The following is a 22,894-nucleotide window of genomic DNA, read 5'->3' as shown; positions in this document are numbered from 1 at the left end:
ACTTCTCTCTTCCTTTCTTTAGAACACAATCATGTTTTCTGGGAATGATTTCTGTCTGTTTCTGTTGTGACAGTAGATAGCTTGAATTTTCCATTTTCCCGTAAGATATTGTTAGGTTTTTCCATGAAGGAAATTGAAAGCTTTGTAATTTACTCACTCTGTTGCTGATATAGGCATAGCCATCAACCAAACGGGGATGCTGAAAAATGCAAACTAGAATTGGTAGAAAAAGCAGAAGGTACCAAAAATTTTTTTGTGGTTTGGAAAGTAATTCAGTTTCCAAATACTTCACAGGACATGCTCCAAAACCACAATCTTAGCATTAGCCCCCAGACTTCGAATTAAAAATATTTTTTAAAAAGCCCAGTATTCAAAAAAGGAATACAAAACAAAGCAAAACCCTAACCCAACCTCTTAATTTTCTGCAACAGAAATGTCAGCAGATACAAAGTTTGATTTGGGATTCCACATTTCAAGTAGATTAAATTTTTAGGAGTGCTTCATTTTTTTAGTTAACCTTTTATTTATAGTTTGGTACTGCAACAAAAAAAAATCTCAAACATGTTCTACTAAAATAAAGCTACAGGGGAAAGAAAACAAAATATAATCTTCGTGCTTACCAAAAGCACAGAGGTAGTAAAATACAAACCCTTCCAGATGAACTTAGGTGTTTGTGCATTTAGGAATGTTCATTGTTATTCTTTGATACTTCAGAGTCATGTTCTGAATTACGGTGAAAATAAAAAGATGCTTGTTTGAAAAAGTTCATTAAAATCTGTCTTAAATTTTCCAAATATCTACGTCAAAAGGCAAGATAAGCTGGTTCAAACACTTAAGAGGAAAATCAAGTTATTAATTAGCAGAACAAGAACATTAAACATGGTTCTCTGGCTATCATTTTTCACTGTGATCAGTTCAACACATGCATGTAGAAAGGAGTTTGCTTAGAATTTTTCAGTGTTTATGGATATGCTGTGATATTAAAGGTCAGTATTTTGGATAACACAAGCCCTCAGGTGCTCACTGAACTCAAGTGGAAATTGTACATCTTAAACAGCCACAGAAAAAGCACACAACATTGCATTTTGAACAATGGACCAATTACGTATTTCATACTGAGAGATTAATATACAAAGAGCAGTACTACCATTGCTGAGAGGTAAGATTTATTAGCTTGGGCTAGATGCCATCTGATGTGATCACATGAGTTAGAGCTGTTTGTGGAGGCACACCCACAATTCTTTAATTGTTTTTCCTTTGAACAGCTAAAACATCATAACCAAAGCCAGCAGGTTACTAAGACTGCACAAACTTGTGAGAGTTAGGAAACCTTAGCTTTTATCATTGCAAATCAAAACTCAGTTTGTCTGTGTCTACGCAGCATGATATAGTCTATTTACTCATACATGTTTGCCTTTTGTGTGGTATTTCTGTTTCAGGTAGTTTACTGACCTAGCAAAAAAATGGGCAACAGGCAACCATAAACTTGGCATTTTTCAACTTTCAGCAACTTGACTCTACAAGTAAATTACTGTTCTTTTAATATTAACACTAGGTCCTCAATTGCTACTTTAGTATAATGAAAAATCATTCTGCAAGCATGTAAGCAAAAACAAATTCTAAGATTTTTATAGTTTCTGTTTTTTTAAAACTTCAGTGGAATGTAGGATTTGATACATTCTTTCCTTATCAAGAAACAGTGGCATGTGCTGTATAAAAAATATATAGTACATGCAGTATATAACACACCATATGAAGGCACATTGCTGAAGCCTGAAGATGGAAAAAAAAAATAAAATCCCAAATCTTTTTACAGAATGCATTTCTGGTTTTAATAAAAAATTCATCTTGAACACCATTTTCTAGGCACATGTACTTCAAATAGCACACACACATCTATTTAAATACTCATACTCAAAGTGAGTATGAGTATTTAAATACTTATCACTCAAAGATAAGTACTTGCTTCTCAAAAGTAAGCATTATACAATTGTTTTAAGTTCTATGGTGGTTTTCTTAAACCATATCTTCTGTTTTATGTGGTTAGTAGACAGATGTGTTGTGGGATAATTTCAGATTTTTAGCAGATCTTAAATGCATGTTGCTTCAAATGTGACAGGAATACTAGCAATTTTATTGATTTAAATCACAGCAAGTAGCTGTGATTAAAAATGCAGCATATGTATTAGTATTCCATGCTCAGAACTGAAATAAAGCAGAAAGATTTAATAAAGTTTCAAAAGGGGAAGCATTTCTAATGTACCTGAATGAAATTGCAAGGCAAGAGCCTGAAATTCATCTCTAACAAGATGTTTTTGCCATTTAAACCAGAATAAATATATTAAGCTTATTGTTTACATAGCATGCCAACAAGGCTAATTAAGTACTACTTTTTGCAGCTGAACTTGAAAAGTATGAAAACACTATAGAAGAGGGAACAGTGTAGAACAGTATAGCTGACAGGTACAGCCAAAAGGAGCAAAAGGTCAGCATATGCCAATTGCTACTGTGGATTTTCCACAGCTGCCGAGAATTCTTTTATTTCCAATTCAGAGGAAATTTGAGGGAACCTCAGATACCATTGTGTGGTAACTGCTGGCAAACATTACAGATTTTATCTCAACCACTGGCGTACTAACTGCTTGCATTTCAACATGCATTTTTCATTCAACTTTTTCTTCTTTAACTTTTTCCTACAAGGTACACACTAATGCATAGACTAATAAATAAAAACAACACATTTGAACGTACCATATCTACTTTATGTAAAGAATTCTAGGAATAGATGCTACACATATATTACTATGTCATACTTTTTTTAGTCTTTAAACCAAGGCTCTGAAAAGAAGAACGCAGTCCAGGTGCAGCAAGTTGGAAGAGAACCTAAAAGATGTTTTAATGAAAAGGAAGACAAATACATTCTAATGGCTATTCAGTGAAGTTCTATTCTAAACAGGGTAGCTCAAGGTGAGGCTTCTGAAATGCAGGTGCTCTTCAACTTCACAAATTTCCATGTAAAAAAGCCAGGCCAAACTTAATAACCTAATTTGGCTTTCTGTGTAAAATATAATGCAGGACTCCATTAAATTCACACTTTTAAAAATTAAACGGCATTTTTCACAACAAGAAACAATCTTCTTAAAAAATAGGCAGGAATAGAAAATGCACCATGGTTTTTCACTATACAGAGAAAGTATATGGCATCAAATTGCCAAGAAGACCGAATCTGAACTTGCAGCTTTGGCAGCAAATTCAGGTAAAGCTGGAAAAAAAACCCCTAATTCACAGAAAATAATAATACTAAATAAATCTATCAAGATGAGTATGCAATTATGTTCTACTCCACCCTGGTTACCTTTGTACAGAGGAACAAGTATGTTCTGCATTTCTGACCTCAAGAATGCTTGACTTTAAGTTGGGATCTGATTATCGTGATTGTCACATATTTTTATGTGCTGCTACCTGATCACTACTTACCCTACACACTTTCATCGTTCAGAATTGAAGAAAACTGCTCATACGGAACAAGAAGGAACTAGTGACTAGAGTAGAGCTTATAGCTATTGTTTATAACTTTAAATTTTTGTTACATAGAGACACAGGAACTAGTTCCCATGTGGTAAAACAAACGCTGAGGTCAAAGGAATATTCTGCTTGCTTCTGTTTTCAACTATAACCACATCAAGTACTGCAGTTCTAACTGTTCTTCAAGTCTCTTCTAAAATACATTATTTTATCATCACAGAGTGATAACAGAGAAGAATAAAATGATTTTATGAAGTTCAGCCTGTAATTGGTTGAGCATCTGATTCCACATTACGTATATTAGTGTTAAAATACTACAACTTAGAGGCAACCCGGATCTTGTATTACTAAAACTTTGCAAAGCTTGCTGAACTATCACAGTAATCCATTGGGATTTACAACACAGTAGGTACCAATGTACTTTCAGCTCTCAGCTGCACAGAAACAAGCACTGCATGATAAACATCCTGACTAGGAGCTTTGTGTGCTTTGATTTACCACTTTAATGCATAAATTTGTACAGGTTTGGTGAAAAGTTTCATATTGCTTTTGCATATTTTTTTATTATTTACAGAAATCATATCTCATTATCACCTTGCCCAAAGTGTTCTGCCTAATACCTCACTTTAAAATCTCAGTTTAAAACCTTGAAACTGTATTGACATGATTGCAAATTTCACTGCTTGGTGAGACAGATATGAAGTTTGGCTGAAGTACTTTCCTAAGTATACTGAGAGACTCTTAGGCCACAGCCCCTTTGCATTAGAAAGACAAACATGTTTTTCCAAATTCACACCATTATTGAAATGGTAAAGAAAGCCACAAACCATTTCACTCAACTCCTGCTAAAGAATGCCATTTCAGTATTCTTCTCCCAAGAAAGGACTGTCGTGTTTCAGATTTACACCCACATTACATGGGTTATTATGTCACCCTGACTATTTCTACATTTCACTACATTTCTAAACATAAAAGCAAGATAAATCCATGGCTGCTGCTTCTGATACACAGGCTTCTCTGCACTATACAGTAATACTTTCTGAAGGTCAGTAAAATTAATAATTTATTCATGTTTCTAAAAGCAGTAATTCTTTGAGAAGCTAACATAGACACCTCTCATTCTTTCTAACACAGCATGACTTGGCACACATTAAGTTTCAATTTAGCAATCTCAAAAATGTTATCATACGAAGTACCTTATCCACTTAAACATTAACGTACTTAGCATCAGTTAATGTTGATACCTTCAATCTTAAGGACTCTTTGGGGAGGTGTCATAAGTATGAGATGTTCACTGTAACCATCCTTTCTGAACAGGAAGGGATAGTCCAGGGCTACTAACACAATGTTTTCCCCAGTCTTGCTAGATCCCTGATAAGAATTCTCCCACTGGGAATACGCTGGGTGCTTGCATTATGCTTTTTTTCAGTGGTCTTTCACCATTTCTGCCCTCTTTGTTCATATTACTATTTCTCCTCACTCATCTGCTGATGCCTGCTTCCATCCATTTTATTCCATGTGCTATTCCCATGAAAAGTAATTTTCTTCACTCATAATAGTTCTTTCTCTCTCTCCCTACAAAGCTGCAAGAAATACCTGAGAAAGAACTGAAATTAATGTTGAACTCTGATCCAATATATCTGGAGAGCAGGAAAGATAACAGTATTACCAAAAAAAAAAAAAAAAAAAAAAAAAATCAGAGTGCAGAAAACCTGAGTTCAGGCTCTGGTGTGACAAAAGGGAAGGATAAAGTTTTCCTAGTGTCATGACACAATCTCTGCCAGGTCCTGAAAATTCAAGAGAGAAATTTAGGAAGATTATTTGCCCTCCCTGAAGGAGAACTGTCCCTTTCAAGTAATAAAAGGGAAAGAAAAAAATTATCTATCTACTGTGCAAGCAAACATTTACACCATTGTAAGAAAACTACTCAATAGGTGCACACTGAAATAGACCCCTGGCTCTATTTTATATTTCACAACATACAAGCAAATACGTGTGTTGCTCTTTTTTCTAGCAAATAATAATCACCAGTTCCTCCTAGAAATTCTATATTTGTTGTTTTGGTAATGCTGAGGCCTCAGCACTGCTGAGGCTGCTTTCTGCAGACACTAAATAAGCACTTAGTGTGAGTGAGCTAATCGTCATCCAAAATACAGACTATATGTAATGCCAACCAAGAATCTAAATTACAAAGACTAGAGGTGGTTCACTGGAGTCCAATTCTAGGACTTACTGGCTAGCTTGTAATGCTGTGTGATTACGTATGTGTGAGACTGGTTTGCCATTACCCTGAGAAAAACAGCAAGAAAAGCATGACTTTGGGCGTTGAATGCTTACAGCTAGAATCTGTGAAGTGAGAAACTGTCATGTCTTTTATTCCTACAGTATAAGGGGAAAAGGGCTGTGGGCCTGTTTCTTGTAAGTCATGAAACAAACAACTGCCTGAAAAAATACCCAACTGTTCTAAGTTTTTCACTGCAACATCATGCAAAATTCCTTGTTAAAAGGGAGCAACACAATACAAGAATATTTCAGGATATATTGTGCCATTTTTTCTGCAGCACTTTTCCTGAATGTATCCTTCAAGCATGTACTTAAGCACTGATGGTGCTTAAGTTTTGCTTTATGAACATCTGCCCTGTCACTTTTGCAGTCTAAAGCAAAAGTTTATAAATATAGAAAATAAAAATGTGTCTAATCCTATCTGCCAGTACATAACAACAAAAGAATATCTCTCTTTTCTATCTAGGTGTAAAGATGGAGCTGTCATTATTGCCATAGACCAGTTAAAAGAGCACACTATTACCAAGGAAAAACACTGACAGAATTACAACTTCTCTGTATTTTCATGAGTATTGCTAGTAAGAAAGAGAGAAATCAGACTTACTGTGCATTTGTTTGGCTTCTCTCCTGAGTGGACCCTCATGTGAATTAGCAGTTTATAACGAGCATTAAATGGCTTGTACCTTCGTGGGCAGCCTACCCAGAAGCAAGTGAAGTCCTCTCCCTTCCTCTGGTCTATGTGCATCTTTTCTATGTGCCGCACAAGTTCCTCTTGCTGGTCATACCAGGCATTGCAGTCACCCCAGCGACAGCCGTGCTTGCCACTGATATCATCGAGCTCACTGTCTTCATCAAGCAGGGAGCCTGGGGCAGATGGAGGCATGGGCAAAGGGTGGATGTGACTGGTGAGGCTGTGTGGATGCTGGTGCTGGTGAGCATGGTATGGTGGGGGTGGCCCTTGTGGAGCAGGTGGCAGCAGCAGGGGTGGAGGAGGCATGTCGACCATATGGCCTGCGAACTCAACAAGCTGTTCATTTTTCAGGACACTCACCACCTGGTTGTCCACAAACGGCACAATTTGCTGGATGATCATGTTACTTGTGGCAGCTGCCTGCAGGCTGGCTTGCTCCAGCTGCTGCATCCGCTGGTACTCACCAACCCCGCTCTCAGCGCACCCCGGAAAGGTGATGTTGCCATTAGCCATGAGAAGGCCTTTCTGGGCAGCTGGAATAGAGCAGCTCTGGGGTATGCAGCTTCCTCTCACTCCCAGAAAATGCCCATAGACCTCAGGCTGCAGGGAGACTTTTGCTGGTGAAGTCCTGGAGCTGTTGATGTAGGCCACCAGAGAGGTCGGGGAGGTACGGATGATGGTATTGAAGTCGATCCCAATGCTGTGTGACACAGGAGAGAGAGAGAGTCCTCTCTTTTTGGATCGGGCCGATTGAGACCGTGCCAAGGAATGGCGAGGACTGGAGTAAGAGGAATGACTATTTTCCATGCCATGTAAGTAGGACGGTAATGAGTCAGAGACACAGTTACTGGGCACAGATGTTACAGGTGAAAGACTTAGTAAGTCCCCCAGTTCACTGCCATTTTGTAAACGTTGGTCAGGAGGAACAGAAGGAAGTGTCCTGTACCCATGTGGCCACTCTTGCTTAAGACTCAGAGTGGACTGACTTTCTGACAAGCTTAATGTCGTACAGGCCAGAGACTCAAGTGACAAGAACAACCTGGAATAAAGGCACAGTAAAGTAAGCAAGCAGTTAGACAATTCAGCACTTCAAATAGAATGCCTGTATATTGCTATAAAATGGTTCTTCTATCTTCACACACACATAAAATTAAAGAAAGGCAACACGTGAGTTAGTTCTCCCTAATTTGAAGCACAAAACTTTAGCACTCTCAGCTAATGTACCAGAAGGCTTACACAGGCAACACATATGTAATAAGGTCACTCAGGAAACTAACTTTAAAACATCAAGATTTTGAAGAGAAGTTGCAGTGAAGGTTCTTGATAGAGAAATGAAGGAAAAAATTTATCAGCTGAATCCAAAGCATTGTGCTCCTGCCTTGTGCAAAACTCATATTGATTTGAATCTATTATTATTATTGCTGGCAAAGAACAGGAAGAAATCTGATTTATAAAGAGCAAATATTTAACCTGAATGACTTTTCCAATTGTAGTGCATACAAATAGTATTCTCTCCAGAAATAGCTCAAGTTTATAAATACAGATAATATCTAACTTTACAAAACAAACAAAATAAAAGAATAATGTAGAAGAACTGGTTCTAGGGGTTTATTTAGTTTTGATGTATTGGCATCCACGTCAGCAATCAAAACTTTTCACAGAAGTGTAATCGTGCTGTTATCATTGTTTTATTCACAGAAACATTAAGAAACTTTTCTATGCTGCAAATGTCCTACAGGTAGCTTAAAAACAGAATTCATAGGCTCTTAGCAAAAGTGTTTTCTACAGAAAGGTATGACAAGGAAATATAAGGACATCAGGGTCCCTGATTCATGGCTGCAAATGCAGGGTAGAGAGGCCAAGTGGATGCATGTCTTTATGTTTCCAGTTCACAGGTTGGCAGACTTGAATTCCCTGCCAGCCAGTGGTGCTATCAGTATATTCATTTCTATTTTTAAGGAGCTCTAACAGTAGGAAGAACCAGGTATGTATCTAGATAAACCTGGAGATCTCATCTTATATTTTTTGCATTAATTCCTGGTTTTATTCTTTTCCCAATACACTTTTGAAGAAGCATAACATTTCAATGATGAATCAAGTACATAAGAAATTTGGCTTCTCTTCTAAATAAAAAATGCATTTATTAAGGTGGACAAGTCAGTCACCACTTCTCAACTTCTCCCATAATAAACAAGATACACAATAGTTCCTCCTATCATACAAAGACTCCAGGAGGTCAAAGTAACTTTAAAAAAGACACCTAATAGGTGCTAATAGGTACCGTAAACACCAGCTATTGAAAAATGTGTCTCAAAGCTCTAAGTAAACAGTACATTAAATATTTACATGCTGTAATCCAAAGAACATATCATATAGGCTGTACGAGGAATAATGTATTCTTATTTAATAAGGTAAGTTCCAATAGTAATTTATTTTACATCATGGCTTTATATTGCTACCAACTTCAAACTTCTAGAAGACAAAGTATGCACCATATGGAAAATTCATTCAAACAAATGTCATCTCTTTCTTGATACTGACACAGTTACATCAAACACCTTTCAGGAGCCCCTTCTTCCTATTTTACTTGTTTTTTATTTTTTTAAAATAGGGAAGTAGGTTTTTGATGTCTACTCAGAGTAAGCAATATTGCATTTGCTTCTGAGTTCTGTAAGGGTTTCTTATAGATACTCCTTCAGGAACGAAGGGTTCATGAGACAGATCTATTAAAGTTCTGTCCTGGTTTGAGCCAGGATGAAGCCAATTTTCCTTTTACTGATTTTTTTTTTTTTTTTTTTTCCCTTCAGTAAGCTTTCTTTTAACTAGAAACTGTGTGTTCTGCTAGGCTGATAAGACAGTGGAATGTTTTTCTAACTACTGAGGCTTCAAGGTCGCACCTTCACTCTGCCGGCTCAGACACTATGGGGGGAGATCTGTGACCCCCCCGTAGGAGGCTGAGTTAGACAGACAGCAAAATTGGCCAGAGATATTCCATTCCATATATCTATGTAAGCTCAGAGGAAGATCAGACATCACAGAAGACAACTTCCTTCCTGCTTCTTCTTCCCTTCTCTTCCGTCCATGACGGTGTCTGGGGAGGACTCCGTCCATCCATCACCCTCAACCCTTAGGCTCGAGCTCTCCTGACCCCCATAACTCTCCGCTTTCTCCAGCAGCAGCTCTAGGATTCCTCAGAACTGTTCCCAGCTCAGGGAAATGCTGTGGGAGTTGCTGGGGGTGGGGGGAGGCGAGAGGCTTTTGCCCATACCTGAATATATATCTGTATATAATTGTATATATTCTTTTATATCATTCATTAGTGTTTTAATTAAAGCTGTGCAGTTTAGTTTTCAATCCAGCCAAGTCTCTCTCTTTTTCTCTCTCTCCTTCCCTACCTGGGTGGGTGGGGGAGGGGATCGAGAGCATTGTTGTTGAACCAAACAGTGACAAGTTCACAGTTGCACCACATGTCTGCACAACAGCCATGACATCACAGTAGTGACTGCAGCTTTGGTGGAGATAAACATAACTACTTAATTTAAGAGTGGGTGGTAGGCTAAAACCGGGGATCTCCATCCCAGTTCAAGTAACATCAGTCAACTCAAGAGAGAAAGAACAGATCCTATTCAATGCCTCTGTAGATATTCCCAGTGAATATGGAAAAAATTACCAAATTTCCATTATTTTGCTTAGTAAATTGACTTTTCACCTCTGAGATCTGTGACTTATCTTTCAAATAGATCAGCAAAGTTGAAAGAATATATGAAAACACTAGGTAAAGTCATTCAGGCAAGATAAATCTGGATATCTGTCCACACTCCGTTCTAGCCACAAAGATTTAAGCTGAAAAATCAGTGTCTTTGTTATCTTACTCTGTCTACCACGTGAGCACTCCCTGAGTGATGGATTTTGTCTTACTACTTCATATTCTATGATTCTCTGAAAAAAAAAATATTCAGGCTGTTGAGTCTGTTATCAATGGGCTTTGTTAAAGCACAGTTCCTGATAGGGCACTTAAATTATGCTAGTATGCTGTGACTGCAAATACGTATCTACAGTCTTCAACAGAGCAAGAAAAGTAGGTATGACTTTTCCATGTTAGGCTATATATATTTATACCTGGGAAATAAAGATAATTGGTGGGGTTTTTTGCCAGCTTCTTTTTTTTATTTTTTTATTTAATTTTTTTCTCTTTTATAAGTAGGGGGAAAATCATCCACCACTATAAAAGTCCATTTTTGTAATGTTGACAGTTTTAATCAGATGCACAGGACTGGTGTCATTCAAAAAACTAATAATGTCTAGCACAAAGGGACATACCCACACACAGAGCTGAAGAAAAAATATATTTTAGAAGTCTCATAGCAGGACAAAAACTAAAAATTGGCCTAGATTGTCAAGCTTAAAGTGAATGTCAGATAATCTGAAGAAGTTTAGTTCTCATTTGAGCCACTAAATCAAAAAGTAACTGAGATTCCAGTTCCCAAAACAAAGAAAATGTCTATAAAACCCAGCCCACACCATGACTCAGTAGTTTTCTGGGGGAAAGTACATATAGCTAACATGAAAATGAAGGGCCAGCTATACCACTGTGCCAGATACTCAGATGGTATTAATTGGCAAGGCTGCTTGTAGTAATCTAAAACAGCTGTGAGTTTGGACCAAATCTTTTATAAGCATTTACAAGACATTCCTGCAATTACTTTCCATTCTTCGTGTACAGAGGCCACAGCGTCAAAGATAAGCCAGAATCTTAAACATAAACAAGGAAAATAATAATAATAATAAGAAGAAAAAACAAAACCCCAATGTTTTCTTATCTTTTTGCATGGTCTTCTATTTTACTTACTTTACTTCTATTTTTTGCGCTTTCCTAGGTCCTTCTTTGACTTTCTTCAAAGTAAATGGCAGTATTACAGCTGGTTTAAACAGTGTCACTGAATACTCTGAAAATGTTTTTGGGAAACTCTCAGAAAATATGGGGGAAGGTTTTATGCTTCATATTCTGTATGCTAAAATCTGATGTTATCTGTGGCAAAACTCCTATTTTGTCAACTTTTTCTTTTTTTCATCAATAAAAATCAAGACAAGTCATTTATATTTGGGTCAGTTCAGGAAATGTTCTGGTTTGGATTGAGCTGCCAGAGCACAGTTCATGACACCTTAGAGACACAATCCAGAGAAGGCACTCAGCCCATGAAGGATTATGAAGTCAGCTCAGGCAACCAGCACAGGTTGCAGTTTATTGTTGAAATAACTAAAAAAAAACTCCTAAAAACCAAACCAACAAACCCTAAAAAAATTAAAAAAAAAAAAAAAAGTGTAAAGAATTTGTGAATTAAAACCTGACTTCAAACGTGGTTTGCCCTATAAAACAGATAATTTCAGGGCAAAATTGCTGAAATGGACATTCTCTGTGTGACAAACCGATTTTATAGCATCTTCATTGATAAATCATTAAAAGAGACTCTAGGGACACTAAAGCCTCAATTCTGCCAGTTTCAACTTCAGTTCACCCTTAGTAAATGTTTCTTTAAAACACAACCAAAATGTGTAACTCAGTACTGACACAGTACACCCAACCACACATTCAGATAAAAGTAACAGTGCTTGGAACCATACCAGCACATCAACAACTTACTAAGTATTATTATTATTATTAGCAGTAGTAGTAGTAGTAGTAGTAGTATTGTTGTTGTTGTTGTTATTATAATTTTATCATATGTTTAATATTATATTTAATATATTTTAATATATTATTAATATTATCTTACTAAGCAACAAAAGCATAATTAATTTTGTAAATCGTCCTTGGGGACTCAGTCTTTACAGCTGAAGTGACAGAAATTTCACAAACTGTCTTATAGTAAAGCAAGGTTATCTTCCATTTACATAAGACCAGTTTTAATTATTTCAAGAATGTTTCTTGGCTTGTAATAAATAGATATAATAACATGTAAACTGTTCTGAGAATAAAGACTCTGTGGCCTTTTGTAAATAAGAACAGTTACATTTCACCTCAGTAGGCAACTGTTGCACAAGTCACATCTACAAAAGTAGGAACTAGCTTCTGAAGTAACACACCAAAATGTTTTCTGTGTATGTTTAACTGATATCCAGGGATGCGCTTAATGTATTCGTATGGAGGTTGTCTAAGTAACTATTTTCCCCTCATTCAATGTTTGTCTACAATACCCATAGCCATAATCTCAAAAGTTAAGCACTGAAAGATTAATTAACAAATACTTACCTGTGGTTTAGTGATATAGAAAGGCAACACTTACAGGGAGGGAGCATAGTTTTTCTTAAACAAGCCTCTGAGCTAGGAAAATGGACAAGTTTTCAGCAGCACAGGTTTAACACAGATAAAGTGAACTGCTGGATCAGTGCAGACTGGAATTGATCAGCTTAACTTAATTATGTAAACCATTAAACAATTTGAAAGCAAAGGTATTTGATGAGGAGAGAGTAATGTTTGTAGGGCATTGATTTTGCCTGACATTAGTGTTATTTGACCGGCACCAATGCTTAGCACTACAGTAAGCCTAAAACAGGTTACTGCCCCTGAAGATGTTAGCATGTGGAATATTTCTGTTTTCATCTTCCATAACATGTCCTGTCCATAGTTAAAAAATACAGTTTAGTGACTAGAAAATCTTTATCTAACAAAAAAGCCCAATCAGACATCAAAGACGTGTGGCCAAATTTCACCCATGATTAGAATGATTCAAACAGTATGATTATAGCTGATGTGAATTAAATTGCGTAGAAGTAACTATCCCATGGTACAATAGAGCATCATTTAGGCCATTTCAATCACCAGAAAAGGTTGCATAAATTACAGGAGAACTGACATAGCCTCTTTTTAAAGTATTGAATATGAAAAAATAACTCAGAACCTTGTATCTGATGGAGAAGCACTCAGGCTGGAAGCATCCATAGACCTCTGTAAGACAGGGCTGATCTGGTTGCATGCTGTTGAAACCTGGTTAGCAGGAGGTGAAACAGGTCTCAGCTGTTGAACTCTCATGGGACTGTCGGTGACTACTACATTACTGCATCTGTCTTTTCCAATTGACTTGAACTGATGTCCATAGCCAAGACCTCCTAAAAATAAACAAGGCAGGTTAGCATTTAACTCCCAGAATCCTATGATGAGGTGACAGAACTCACATCACTTTTGCAAAATAGGAAAACTGACTGGAACAGAGTATTTTCGGATGAGGACAAAACATGGGATGAATACAAGGATTTCATAAACCTCTCCAATCACAAAAAGCAGTATTATAAAAAAGAATTAATAAATTATGTATATTTAAAACACACTAAAGTACGTAAACTTGAGATCAGGTATGAGAGGTAAACATCAGGTGAACCACCACTGGAAAAGTCTGGGAAAAACAACAGCCCTCAGCTGATGGACAGTCAAGCCATAAGTGCATCTTTCTCTGAATCACAGAATCACAGAATGCCATGTTGGAAGGGACCTCGAGGATCATCTGGTCCAACCTTTCTAGGTACTACCATAGTTCATATGAAGTGGCTCAGCACCCTGTCAAGCTGAGACTTAAAACTGTCCAGTGTGGGGGAATCTACCACTTCCCTTGGGAGACTATTCCACTGTTTTACTGTCTTCATGGTAAAAAATTTACCTCTTGTGTCCAACCAGAATCTCCCCAGGACCAACTTGTGTCCATTACCCCTTGTCTTTCTAGTGATTTCTAGGAGTCTCCACCTTCTTGGTAGCCACACTTTAAGTATTGGAACATGGTAATAAGGTCTCCCCAAAGCCTTCTTTTCTCAAGGCTGAATAAACTCAGTTTTCTCAGCTTCTCCTCATATGGCCGGTCGTCCAGTCCTCTGATCATACTGTGGCCCTTCTCTGGACCCTCTCCAGCCTTCCAGAAGAAGGATGGGAGAACGCAAGGATTCTGCAGGAACACCACTATGCCTTGAATCCTACCAAACCCCACAGCTCCAAGGAATCACAAGCCCTTCCAGCATTCCCACCACTAGCCCTCCTAAAGACAAGAGGACTGCAGGCACGCATGCAAACTGCAAGCCCTGCAATAGGTCTGGAGGGGTGAAGTGCACAGGTTGCATTGTTTCCCTGGCAGCAGGGAGTTACAGCTGTGAGGGTGAAGGATTCCTTAGGAGCCTGGGGAGAGGAATTTGAGATGGTTCAACCATTCTGGACTTCCTTTAAAAGGCCACGATCTGTTCTTAATCACTGTTGCCATGACTCAAGCAGATGGCTATTACACAGTAGCATGAGAGGATTACAGAGGTGGCAAGTGAAAAGTATGTACAAAATGCTGTGTCTACTTCTGGTTTAGGTCAGAGATGTGGTTTACAAAAGCCCCTGCATTAAAGCACACTGAGATGAAAAATTTAAAATATAGGTTGCAATATTGAAGTTGTTGAATATCTGGCAAATACACATCACAGTGGGAATTCATAATTGAATGATTCGCATTTCTAGCTGCTTCCCCATGTTCAGACTACTCTCCAAAGCTGGATAGCAACATCAGGACAAATAGTGAAAAGTAATTCAAACTAAACCATTTTCTAAATTAAATCTACTCTTGACTTGGTTGTACAGCTCACGTACTTGTTTTTCTCAAGGATGGTCAAATGGTTTTAAACTTCACAAAGAAATACATTGAGGCATTTATGGCCCTGACAGTTGTAGGAAGAAAATCCAAATCCTTTCATTTCCAACAGATCTAACAGGATTACCTTAAAAATTTGCAATTCACCCTAGAAATTTCAGGTTATACCTTTCCCTCGCCATCCCCCAATGGAACACATAGATCTGTTTATTCCTGTTTCAGAGGTCTGTGCCTTCTTTGCAAATTAAACTTCTTCTCTTTGAATAATTAGTAATAATTAGTAATTTCTTAAATAATTAGTAATTTCTTAGATATATGTGAGGAGTACATACATGATTCTCAGTCCACTGGGATCATAAGTGCTTTGTAAATTCAGGTACAGATGTTACTAGTTGATGATGATGGCATGATCAGCCACTGAAATGTACTCCTCAGGATGAAATACAGCACCCCTTAAAAAAAATATATCTTACTCACTGTTACTACTTTGAAACATAAGTAAAGAATACAGCATCTGGCTGAAAACTCACAGGTAAGGAAAGAAGAAAACATTTAATAACCCATTTTGAAATTCAGCTATAAGGACAGGAAACTGTCAAGATACAACATGTGAAATTTCTTTGTACTGCACTCAACTCCATTGTGGGTACCAGAAAAAAAAGCTTTAAAAGTCTGTAAGATTACTGCCTGCTCTCCCTGAAGATGTCCAATTAAATCAAAAGAATAAGAGAAGGTGTTATATTTTCTTTTCTGTGAAGCAGTTTGTATTCTGAACTCACTAAAGCCCAATCACTGTGCTGCTCAGCAGTTGCTCTCATAATGATACAGAGTGCTAAAATAGAACCCATCAAAATTACACAAAAAGTGTTAAGTTGGCCTTCTAACATCACGAGTGCTACTTCTCTTTGCAAAAGGCTGGGTGGCATGGTTAAAATTTACATGACACAATCATATCATATAAATTACATCATTCTATATAAAATGCCTATATGACTGTGTGCAAGTACATATGTGCATTCAGCTATTTTTTTTTTAAGCCTCTTTAGCATGTAAAGCTAAAAGCTTCCTGCACAAAAGGATATAACAGACAGAGAAGCATGTTAAAATAAAATGAGACATCCAGCTGGTTTTGCCACTGAAACACAGCTGTAATGCTTATACAACCTATATATTTTTACTACTTAATGAGATGTAAACCTATTCTTTAGTATTGAGAAAAGCAGCTGTACCACAAAAATGCACCAAATAAATACTGACTCTTTCTTGCATGAAACCATAATGTCCTTCCCTCGTAAGCCACTTTCAACGAACTTCAAAGGCAACAATAGCATTGACTTTACCATATCCAGGGAATCAAGGGCTGTGCACTTGGAAAATTTTCATTTAGGGAGAGGCTACGGTGTAGTGGCCCTGTTACCTAGTTGGTTCAAATAACAATCTGTAATCATACAGTAATATTACTTCTTATATATGATCAGACCTGAGCTGCTTGGAACTTACATGTCAGAAAAAAAATTCCCCAAAAACAAACCAGAAAAGGGAGTAGTGTCAAACCAGTACTGTTAAATACAGAATGCTGCATCCTTAACATCCCTTGAAATTATAGGGTCTGCTCTTATTGTCTGTGCATAAACAGCACCTCAGTGATGCCAAGAACAGCTAAGAGAATTTGTTGTGTAAGGATGAAGGCCAAAGATTGTCTTGTTACTGGACACTGAAAGGAAAAAAATGAGAAAAGAAGAACTTTGGATAGATAGTATACTGGGATACAGACAAAAGTAACGAAAGACTCCAGTTCTTATAAACATTTGCTTGGATTCTTCTCATGCAGAAGTGGAAGGAGAAGGTTTTGCTTTTTTTGTCATTGATAAACCATTCCCTGTATGGGGAAAAAATTACAATTCTTTCACTCAAAGGGCCGGGGCGTTGGAGAGATTATAAAGAAAGAGTCTCTTATCAGCTCCCACCATTGCAAGAGGCTGCAAAAGGCTACTACTCTAAAAACCAAAGTCAAGGTATTATATCCACTTGATTCACACAGGTGTAAATATGCCATAAGACCAGAATTAGTACCTCATCTGTGCCCTTCAGGTGACAGAGCAGTATTAATTTGTCTGAATCAGGCATGAGCACACAATCTCTTGTCTGTTGAGCCAAGTCAGAGCACACGTCAGGAAGCTCATGCTGGGCTTGAGCCTGCTGCAGGAGTACAGACCACATCTGATCTAGCATGAAGTGAAACGGACACAGCATGGATATCTGACCTAGCATGAATCTGCAAGCTGTCAGAAAATGTGTTTAAAAGTGCTGAATAAATGTGAACTGGCAAAAATACCATGTCTCACATCAGTATTTGGCATTATATACCCACAGTGCAAGAGGAGTCCCCAGTCCAAGTTCACTGCATCATTGACCCAAAGCCTGAAAATTTCAGGACAGTGAAAGGACAACCAGGAATTCCTTAATGTCTTGAATGCACATCAGCTAAGATAAATGGGAGCCTCTTTGGAGGGCATCAGTGGGTTTTGAACAAGGCTGTAGATTCTGAGAAAAAAATGCATGGACATTAAATGGGCAAGAAAATATATTTCTTCTCTTATATATTAAGATATACATCAGGCAATAGTCAAATAAATGCAACAGTAGCTGAGGAGGTGGAATCAGTCCTTCCACAGGAAGAGCTGTGGTTGGTTAGTACCTCACCTACTTCAAATAAATACATTTCACATAAATCAAAACTGCTCTTTATCAGTAACTAACAGTAATAATTAACAAGTATAAACAGTAAAAATATTTTATGGAGATATTTTAGGCCATACACTTCCTCATTCGTTAGCTCGTCTATTTTCCCTGTTGATTCTCTATAGCTGGTTAATAGCTAAGCTTCACTTATCCTTGATATGCAAAAACATTTCACTGCAATCTTCTGAAGAACATCTAAAGAACACAGAAAAAAATATAACTACTTTAATTTAGGCACACTGAATCTCAGATGAGATGTTTTTAATTTATATCACTTTCATACTGACTGAAGGCAGAGCCCTATAGGAAATTATTTAAACATAAATTCTTCTATCAGATATTGTTTGAAAACCAACCAATTTCTTTGTCTGCTTCTCCAAGTCAAGAATAGTAAATTGTTAATTCTGCCAAGTAATTCAGGTTACAAAATAAAACTGCTTCATCAAACTTCTGTAAATTTTTATCTGTTTCCCATGTGTAAGTGGTAATACAACCAAAAATGTCATGGTAAAACCAGTTTTAGCTGTTTCGTGTTCTGAAATGTGCCACATACCAAATACAAAACACCAGATCAAATTCATTCATATCTGAGCTCAATAAATTCTGCGAAACAGAATTTATCAGTATGAAAGAAAGCTATTAAAATTATCTGAAAATCTATCCTGTTGTTACTGTTAGAATAACAGCTAGAAATAAAAGAATTGCAGCACAGGTGCAGAAGGTAAATTCCCTAAAGGATTTTCTGTCTGTGGACATACAGTAATGAAAAGCTTTGGAAACAGTTGGTTTTAATATTTCATTTCTAACTGGCTTCCAATCCTGTTCTTGCGGATTCTGTATTCACCGAAAATGGAAGAAAAGAGCACACCCTGATAAAAGTGCAATGTGAGACAATAAATACTAAATAGGACAGAGACCAAAGCAGTAAGACAGACTGTGTCAATGTCTTCTCCATGTAGTCATAAGTTACCAAGGCCTTTTCAAACCAGACTTGGTCTTTTTCCACAACACAGTGAATCTTCTGAATGTTGCAGTCTCCAGCTATCACATACATGACTGAACAAACTAAAAGATTTCCTTGGAAGACTTGTTTCCAGATGGGAAATATTCCAGTCTCTTTCACCTTGGGTCTGCCAAACTTTCAGACTTCCTCTCCACCAATTTTAGTCATATTACTAATAACCCCTAGAGAGCTAGCACTTGTCCCTTTGTCCTTAAACACAGTGGCCAGTTTTCTGTTGTTCCTACAGCCAGCTAAGAGCCACTATTGCTTGCCAACTACATAAACAGAGCCACCAGCCACTGGGCAGTGGATATCAGACCTGTTGAAACCCTCTTTAATTGTGTTAAACTGGAGCTTCAAAGAGGGGGGTGAAAAAAGGCAGAATATGGCACAGATTGCAACATACCTCTCTTAGCATATAGGATCATCAAAATTTTTGTCTATTTGGGAATTTGGGCTTCTTCATACTGGTTTCATCCTCTGAGATCAAGACTTTTTTAGGAGACTTCAAGGCTTTCAGGTGAACTACATGAAAATTCAGTCAAAATTATGGTAGGTATGAGCAATTTTTGTATGGCATACAACATGAAATTTTCCAGGGTATAAGCAGGTTGCTGAACTATGCCTCAAAAAGTTGCCGAATTACAGATTTTCAGTGCAAGTCTTATGAAATACAGAAATTTCTCAAGTACACTACACCACACAGACACTACATGTCAGTGAAACAGTGATTCTTGGCTATTATTTTTTTCTTAAAAACATAACATTTAAAAAAAAATCAAGACTTTGTAGTTAGAGAGAAAATTCTGAAATCGCAATCCTAAAACCTCACTCATTTTAAACTCATAGTTCGCATCTTAGCTCATTATTTTCTTAAGAGCTACAATTAGCAATGCCGTGTTAATACGAAATTTCCTCCAAAGCCTCTGGCAGTGTCCACTGTGAACTGTGAGTTAGACAGACCATTAATCTGACTAGTATTGGCAGTTCCCATGTTCTTAACTGTTTGCAGAGACTTAATCTTCACAATCAAGAAAAATAACCTGGAGGAAATACACCAAACAGAATTACATGACCATATTGTATTATGAGAAAATATTACGTATGCACTTTAAAAGCTCTCCATGTTTTGCATCTTGGACAGGCAGTTTCTTCACTATCAAGGTGGTAAATTAGCTTGCACTAGTTTCCAATTCTATTTGCCATTCATTGCATGAAGTAACCAAGCATGCACTTTTAGCAACTCTACTGTTAGACAAGAGAGACAAAGCATAATGAAAAACAATGTCTCCCTTCAAGTGGAACTGAGGTAAAAAATTATCCAGAACCGACCGTTGAAAACAATACCTCACAGGTGATTAACTTAGCTGGTTTAAAGCAGACAGCAATGAGATCACCTACTTCTGTGGAACATTTTAACCACTAAATTTAAACAAATGAAAACACTGGTCTTGTAATGAATAAGCTAGGAATATATTATGGAACGGTCAGGTTCAGGAAACTTCCAGGAGAAAACACACACTGTAAAACAAAGATTTTCAGTTAGATGTGTAGACATCGTATGTCCTATTAAATTTTATTGGGTATTATTTATATCAGGAAGGCTTCCCATTTATTAAAAAGCTATTTTGAAAGCTTCTTTGTTTTCTTATTTTGCATAAAAAGTAAGAAGTTATCAGTTAACTTCTGCACAGACCAGTAAATGTTTAACTGAGCTAAAATATAAATGTTTTAGATGCAATGGGTAACTGCTTATTTGTTATCAGTGACATTAAATGACTTCTGCTTTTGTCCTTGTTCAGGTAATATTCAGTATGTCCTCTTCTATTGCAGAAAAAATACAGCTTTATATCTTTGGTTTATGCGACCACTTCTCTATAGTATTAGTTACTCATACCAGTATCTTGTAAGTTTCTATCTACAAAACTTAGCCTGATCATCTAGTTTGTATTTCTAAAAAATTAATATATTGTACAAGCCTCATAATCTTCTGAAATAACTGGAATGAATCAAGAGAAACTCCACTAGTAATGTAATATATTACCAGTGGAGTATTATATTAAAGTGGAGTATTTTATTATATTAATCTAAAGGTCAGTAATATTGGGTGATAAAAAAAACTGTTTCATGGTTTAAATTTCAGTATAGGCCAGATCCTTAAAATATTGTTATAATCACAAACAAAGAGAAAATTATTATGATGATGATCAAAATGGAAATATACAGGTATTTGAAAGAACAAAAGAGAATTGTATTGGAATTAGAGATAACACCTTCTAGTTCCAGTGCCATTGGGAATTACTGTTTGAATCTGACCTAAATTCATACAGAGAACACAGACTGTTTTCCAACTGACTTCCAAGTGGCTTTACTTGGCAAGCAAATAAAAAAATATTGTAAGAACTTCATAAAATCTTAGAATGATTAAGGTTGAAAGGGATCTTAAGATCATCCAGTTCCAATCTCCCTGCTATGAGCAGGGAAATCTCACACTAGGCCAGGTTGCACAAAACCTCATCCAGCCTGGCCTTAAACACTTCCATGGAGGGGGCTTCCACAACCTCCCTGGGCAACCTATTCCAGTGCTTTACTACCCTCATGGTGAAGAATTTCTTCCTGATGTCTAACCTAAATCTCTCCTCTTTCAGTTGAAAACCTTTACCCCTTGTCCTATCACTGCCCTCTCTGGTGAAAAACCCCTCCCCAGCTTTCCTGTAGCCCCTTCAGGTACTGTAAGGTCTCTTCGGAGCCTTCTCTTCTCTAGGCTGAACAGCCCCAACTCTCTCAGCCTGTCTTCACAGCAGAGGTACTTCAGGCCTCTGATCACCTTTGTGGCCCTTCTCTGGACCCTACCCAACAGCTCCTTTTCTTTCCTATGATAAGAGCTCCAGACCTGTACACAGTGCTCCAGGTGGGGTCTGACCAGAGCAGAGCAGAGGGGCAGAATCCCCTCCCTGGCCCTGCTGGCCACACTTCTTTTGATGCAGCCCAGGATGTGTTTGGCTCTCTGGGCTCCAGGACACACTGATGGCTCATGTCGAGGTTCTCATCTACTGCCAGCACAAGGTTCTTCTCAGGGCTGTTTCATCACAGATGTGCACAAGTCCATGGGACCAGATGAGATCCACCCAAGGGTACTTAAGGAGCTGGCAGAAGTGCTCACCAAGCTGCTCTCCATTATTTATCAACAGTCCTGGCTACCCAGGGAGGTCCCAGGTGACTGGAAGCTAGCAAATGTAATGCCCATCTACAAGAAGGGTCAAAAGGATGACCCTGGGAACTACAGACCTGTCAGTTTGACCTGGGTGCCAGGGCAGGTTATGGAGCAGGTCATCTTGAGTGCCATCACTTGGCACATATGAGACAACCAGGTGACCCAGCCATCATGGGTTTATGAAAGGCAGGTCCTGCCTGACTAACCTGATCTCCTACAATAAGGTGAACCACCTAGTGGATGAGGGAAGAGCTGTGGACATTGTCCATGTGCACTTTATTAAAGCCTTTGACAGTGTCTCCCACAGCATTCTCCTTCAGAAACTTGTGGTGCTGGGCTTGGATAAATACACCATGTGCTGGACAAAAATCTGGTTGGATGGCTGAGCCCAAAGGTGGTCGTTAATGGAGTTAAATCTGGCTGGTGTCTGGTCACAAGTGGTGTTCCCCAGGGTTCAGTACTGGGGTCTGTTCTCTTTAATATCTTTATGAATGATCTGGATGAGGGACTGAGTGCACCCTCAGTAAGTTTGCAGATACCAAGCTAGGTAGGTGTGTTGATCTGCTGGAGGGTAGGGAAGCTCTACAGCAGGACCTAGACAGGTTAGGTCAGTGGGCCAAGGTTAATTGTATGGGGTTTAACAAGGCCAAGTGCCAGGTCCTTCACTTGGGTCATAACAAGCTCATGGTTAGCTCCAGACTTGGTGATGTGTGGTTGGAAAGCTGCAGGTTGGAAAAGGACCTGAGGGTATTGATCAACAGTCGACTAGATACGAGCCAGCAGTGTGTGCAGGTGGCTAAGAAGGCCAATGGTATGCTGGCGTT

General features: G+C 38.0%; 1 protein-coding gene across 1 annotated transcript in view; it reads right to left on the bottom strand.

Annotated features, from left to right (window-relative positions):
* Window positions 1–22,894, bottom strand: part of GLIS3 (GLIS family zinc finger 3) — a 149,507-nt gene that overhangs the window by 100,138 nt on the left and 26,475 nt on the right. Inside the window, 2 exon segments of the mRNA XM_009999461.1 lie at window positions 6,413–7,538; window positions 13,399–13,606. Coding sequence (XP_009997763.1) covers window positions 6,413–7,538; window positions 13,399–13,606 — 1,334 coding nt within the window.

The sequence above is a fragment of the Chaetura pelagica genome, unplaced genomic scaffold (genome assembly GCF_000747805.2).
Source record: "Chaetura pelagica isolate M959 unplaced genomic scaffold, ChaPel_1.0 scaffold636, whole genome shotgun sequence".
NCBI classification, from domain to species: Eukaryota; Metazoa; Chordata; class Aves; order Apodiformes; family Apodidae; genus Chaetura; species Chaetura pelagica.
Note: the sequence above shows the minus strand (reverse complement) of the source record. Positions and strands in the feature narration are given on the sequence as shown.